General features: G+C 43.9%; 1 gene segment (V, D, J or C); it reads left to right on the top strand.

Moving 5' to 3' along the window:
• Positions 1-754: 754 nt before the first annotated feature.
• Positions 755-1,674, top strand: LOC124107352 (T cell receptor alpha variable 23/delta variable 6-like). The segment is given in 2 exon segments: positions 755-896; positions 1,042-1,674. Coding segments are annotated over 2 exon segments (447 nt in total).
• The last annotated feature ends 4,305 nt before the right edge of the window (positions 1,675-5,979 follow it).

The raw sequence follows: 5,979 nt of genomic DNA on the forward strand, positions 1-5,979 counted from the left end.
GAGAATAAAGTGTGAATAAAGCATTAAATACTTATTCAAACTCGGAAAAAAAGTTACCCAAACTCTGAATTATTGGGTGGCAACTTTAGCCTCATATCTTCTGAAGTTTGGAAGTTTTTCAAGTCTTTTGTCTATCTGAAGATCAGAGTTCTTCCAGAGAAGATAATCCCAGTATTTCCTAGTTTCTTACTTCAGGTATATTCTTAGAAATATTTAATTTCCCTCATCCACATTTTATACTACAAAGAAATTGACATTTATTTAATTATCTTCTAACATTTTCTAGGGTAATGTAAAATATAGGCACATTGAAGTTCCCTGAGGAGAAAGGAACCAGTTTTATTCTGCGTGTTCTGATCCACACTCTTAGCTAGCAATGGAGTATTATGCCCATTGTGTCCCCCAAAATTTTATTAGTATTTGTAATAAAAATGAAATTCCTCTATTCTTGCTAATCTTGTGGCTTCAGGGGATTCTCTCTCTTCCACTACTGTCATATAAAATGATTTCTACTGATGTACCCAACTGTCATAGAGTATGATTTTTAATATTCCAGGAGAAATGAAGTAAAGGTAGAAGGAGATTAGCAGAGATGAATTTTAAACTTATCCTTATCCATGTGTAAGGAGGGGATTTTTGATTCCCCCTAAATGTATTTTCAACAATTCTAAATTTGGACAAAACAGGAAGTGCTTCCTTGTCAGAAAGGTTTCAGCAAACTTACTTGTGCAAAGGTGGAGTCTGTTGATAGAATTGCAGTGCTCACAAACTTAGAGTGAAGCTCAGCTGTCTGGGGAGACTAGAAGACCAGCTGGGTTCTCACTGGGCTGTGGCTCCTGGAGGAATGGACAAGATCCTGGGAGCATCACTTTTAATCCTAGGCCTTCACCTCACCTGTGAGTTGTGGAGGAAAAGCCCCAGCTCGTGTGATTAATACCGGGAGATGGAAAATTGAGACACAGGCAAATCTTGCAGGTAGGAGATTTAAGAGGGAAATATAAATTTGTTGGCCTAATGACCTTTTGTCATCTTTCCAAGCAGGGGTGAGTGGCCAGCAGAAGGGAAAAAGTGACCAGCAGCAAGTGAAGCAAAGTCCTCAATCTCTGACTGTCCAGGAAGGAGGGATTTTAGAGCTGAACTGTTTGTATGAAAACAGTGTATTTGACTACTTTGGATGGTATCAGCAATTGCCTGGTAAAGGCCCAGCATTATTGGTAGCCATCAGTTCAATTAGAATAAAAGAAGAATTTGGACGATTCACAGTTTTCTTCAACAAAAGTGCTAAACATATCTCCTTGCACATCAAGGACTCTCAACCTGGAGATTCAGCCACCTACTTCTGTGCAGCAAGAGCACAGTGCTCTCCAGGCACCTGCAGCCTGAACTCAAACCTGCATCTGAGGCCCCAGCCAAGCCTGCTGCAGGCCTTAGACTGACAGAAACACAGACTGGCTTTCACTTGCACAGATAGGTGATGAAGTAAATGTATGGATTCACTAGTGCAGGTGCATGAAAGGGTAGTTGTTAAAGTAAATTTAAAAAACTCAATTTAATGAGTAACCAACCTGCAGAAATTTTTTCACAATAAAGTATTTGGGGTTGTCATCACTATTTAATCAGTTCTAGGTCAAGTGGCTCTTTATACATTGCTGGTAGAATGCATTTGGTCTGACTATATTAGAAAGTCTTTTGGCAGTTTTTTATAAAATGATTTATCATATGGACAGAAATTCCATTCCCACATATTCATCAACAAGAAATGAAAATAATTATCTATAACAGAAGGACTTTTGTTTAAGGTAGTCTTATCCATAATAATCCACATTCCCAAATTGGAAACAACAAAATGTTCACTAAATGGTGAATAGAGTTATGAATTATGGTTTATTTCTATAAATAAATTCTATGAATTTGTATGAAATACTATACAGCAATAAAATGGGCTAAGCTAATGATACAGGTAACACAAATAATAGATCTAAAAATGTGTATGCTTCCTTGAATGAGAATCATGGGCATCATAGTGAAAAAAGTAATCTCAAAAAGTAATTAAAAATAAACACAGAATGCATATTTGACTTATGTAAAATTTTTAAATGGAAAAAATATATATATAGGGATGTAGATAAGGGCAGGGAGCCATAGTTTGCCTGTGAGAAGGGTGTGCATGAGCAGTGTTTTTCTGCTGATGGAGCCATTCTGGGTCCTGATGTAGTGGTGGTTACAAAGCCCTATGCATGAGACAAAATTTCACAGAATTGTACACACACACACACACAAAGAGAAACAGAAATTGATTAGTCAGAACAAGTTCTGCATTTTAATGAATAATATTGTATCAATATCAATTTTCTTGTTTTGATAATGGTACATAAGGAAAATGGTGTGTAGCTATGATTAAATAATGTCATTATTGAAGAAAGATGAATGTACAAGACCAGTCTGCATTGTTTTTGTACCTTCTGTGTGAGTCTAAAAGTATTTAAAAATCCAAGTTAAGCATGTGAAACAATTAGATTCTTGTACATTGCTCTTAGGAATGTAAACTGGGCAATCATTTCAGCAGATTCTTATTAAAACAAAAATAGGAAAGATAGATCTATCATAACCCAAGGGTACCATTTCTAGGCATTTTCTCAAAGGAATGAAAACTTGTGTTCATGAAATACTGGTTTAAGAATGTTCATAGCAACATTCTTCATAAGAGCAATCAATAGAGAAATTGCCCACAAAGAAGAGATTAAATCAACTGTGCTGTACACATACAATGGAATATTAATCAGGTATAAAATTGACTGAATAATTAATTATATAATTATACACAAATAAACATTGATCACATTATGCCTAGCAAAATTTCCAGTCATAAAATGGTGCATACTGTTTGATTCCATTTATGTCAAATTCTAGAATAGGCAAACCTAACCATGGAGAAACCAAGGAGAAAAGCAGTCATAATTATGGAACAGGAGTTGTTTGGACAATAAGGGTCTTAATTCAGAAAGGAAGAAAATGTTCTATTTCTTGAAAGGAGTGTGGTTTTCAAAGCTGTTTGTAGTTTTCAAGTCTCCTGTAATTTGATACTTTCCTGCCATTTATTTTATATTACAATTTATACTTCAGTAAAAAATAAAGTGTACAGATATTAATCAAATAGGGAACAAAAGCAAAGTAACAGAAGGGGAAATCCAAGGCTCATTATTTTTGAAGAAATAAAAAAATATTTGGTAATGTTGATAATGGAAAACAGAAAATAGGGGCTGAATGATGGCCCCTAAGCTGCCCATGTCATAATCCCCAAAGTTTGTGAATTTCTAGCTTTACATGGTGTATTAGATTCCCAAGGCTGTCATAACAAAGTGCCACAGATTGGGGGAGTCAAAACAATAGAAATTCGTTGTCTTACAATGCTCGAGGCAAGACATGTGAAATAAAGTCTATGCCCCTTGAAGACTTTAGGGAAGGTCTGTCCCAACATCTCTGCTAGCTTTGGTAGTCTCAAGCTTGTAGATGCTCATGTTCTTCCTGGGTATTTTCCCATCATTCTCTTGTGTGTGTGTCCCTGTCTCTTCACATGATATTACATTTTTTATAAAGGCACTAGTCATATTAGACTGAGGATCCAGTTTACCCCAGTATGACCTCATTGAAACTAATTATATCTGCAAAAATCTTATTTTCAAATTAGATGACATTCATTAGTAATCAAAATTAGGACTTCAACATACTGATTTGGAGGGACACAATTCAACAGAATACCATATGGCAAAAGGGAACTTGCAGGAGTGATTAATTCAAAGATCTTGAGATGGAGAAATTATCCTGGATTACCCAGTGGACCCAGACTAATCACAAGGAGCCTTATAAGAGAGAGACAGATAGTAGAATCAGAACAGCAACAACAAAACCCCTGCAATGAATGTGGAAATGAAGACAGCCTCTAAAATTGGAATTCAAATGTTGGATTATTCCTTCATTTTAGCCTAAAGAGACTGACTTAGGATTTGTACCCTTTAGAATTCTAAGAGAATAAATTTGTGTTGTCTTTTGCCACCAAGTTGATGATATATCCTCATTGGAAAACTGGAAAACAAATAAAAACAGTGATATGAAATACTGAAAAGCAGACAAATCTGTAGTGGAAGTTAAAAATTTTAAGAGGGGACTGGGAAGATGGCGGCGAGGGGAGTGCATTGCCCCCGTGTGCTGCTTCACTGTGTGGGAGTATGACAAGTCAGGACGGCTAAAGGCTGTCTTGTTAGGAATTTCCAGCAATAGTGGGGTGCTCCGGAACCTGGAGGAAGGATTTCCATCGCACGAGGATTGGCTACGGGGACTCAAACGCGAGAGGTTTGTCGCACGGAGGGTAACACTGCTTATTCAGCAAATCGCCCCGCGGCTAGAGTCTGCAGCGCACGCTGGGAAACGAGGAGATAGCGACGCAGGGATACAGCGCTGCAGTTTCTGCCAGCCGTGCAAGCACCGTACTCAGGGCTGAATTCTGGGTTCAAGATGGGGGAAGGAAGCGGTCCATCTCGGTTCTCCACACCGGTCAGACCAAGAGGAGGCCAGCGGCCACCATGTTGGAAAGCTGACGTCACCATCCCTGTTTTCGACTGACCGCAGCTCATTCAGCCATAGAACAGGTAATTTCAGGCTGCCATTCGCCTGTGGCTTGCAGACAGATTGCTTGGGCTCAGTGCCTGGGTGCTTCCTAGTGCCTGCTCTTATCGGAGCGAGCACCGAGTGCGGGGCGGCAGAGTTCCGGCTCCCGAAACCGCCCTGGCCCAGGGCTGGGGAGCCTGCGGAGGCTGCTTCTTGGAGTCTGCTCTTATCAGAGCATACACCGAGCACGGAGCGGCCGAGTTACGGCTCCCAGAACTGCCCTGGCCCAGGGCTAGGAGCCTGTGGAAACTGCTTCTCTGTCCGGGTCCTGCTGAGGGCCGGTCAGGACTCACCCGTTGCTTTAGTTGCCCGGCAAGGGGAACGAAATGCTGCCATTCGCATAGGATACCAACATGGCAGAGATCTGATGTCATCAGAAAGCGGCGGAGGAGAGAACTTCATCAATACCAGCGGCGACAGAAACAGTTGGTCTCCTGGTAAGGGGGATGAGGCACAGACACCTGAGTCTCTCTCGATTTGTCGTCGAGCCAGAGGGGAGGAGCCGGGCTGCCAGCGCCCTGAGCAGGCCCAGTGGCTCGCCGGCGTGGTGACCGCGTGACCCCAATTGGAGAGGGGGAGGAGCGGAGCCGCCACCCGCACCCGCAAGGTGGGCAGACCCGCGACCCAGTGGTACACGGGCGTGGTAGGAAGGGCAGGGCAGAGCCCCCGCCCGCACTTGCAAGGTAAGCAGACCTGTGACAGACTGGCGGGTCAGGCCCAGCGGCCTGCCAGCGTGGTACACACGTCACCCCAACTGGAGTAGGGGCAGAGCAGATCCTTCGCCCACGCCCGGATCAGGCCCTGCCGGTGTGGTGGTCACGTGACCCCAATTGGAGTGGGGGCGGAGCGAAACCACCACCCATACCCCCAGGGTGAGCAGACCTGTGACCAACCTGCAGATCAGGCACAGCGGTCCGCAGGCGTGGTAGGAAGGGGAGGGCAGAGCCGCCGCCTGCGCCTGCAAGGTAGGCAGACCTGCTACAGACCGGCAGATCAGGCCCAGGAGCCTGCCAGCGTGGTAGCAGAGTTGCCGCCCGTGCCAGGAACAGGCCCAGCGACCTGCCAGCAGGGTAGTCACAACACCCCAATTGGAGTAGGGGCAGAGCAGAGCCACCACCCGTGCCCGAAAGGTGGGCAGATCTGCGACCGACCAGCGGGACAGGCCCAGTGGCCTGCCGGTACGACAGACACGTCACCCCATTTGGAGTAGGGGCAGAGTAGAGCCGCCGCCCGCGCCTGCAGGGTAGGCAAACCTGCAACCGACCGGCGGATCAGGCCCGGTGGCCTGCCGGCGTGGTACACTCGTCACCCCAA

Source organism: Marmota monax, unplaced genomic scaffold, assembly GCF_021218885.2.
Source record: "Marmota monax isolate L192 unplaced genomic scaffold, Marmota_monax_Labrador192_F-V1.1 WCK01_AAM20220418_F8-fsc00079, whole genome shotgun sequence".
Lineage (NCBI taxonomy): Eukaryota > Metazoa > Chordata > Mammalia > Rodentia > Sciuridae > Marmota > Marmota monax.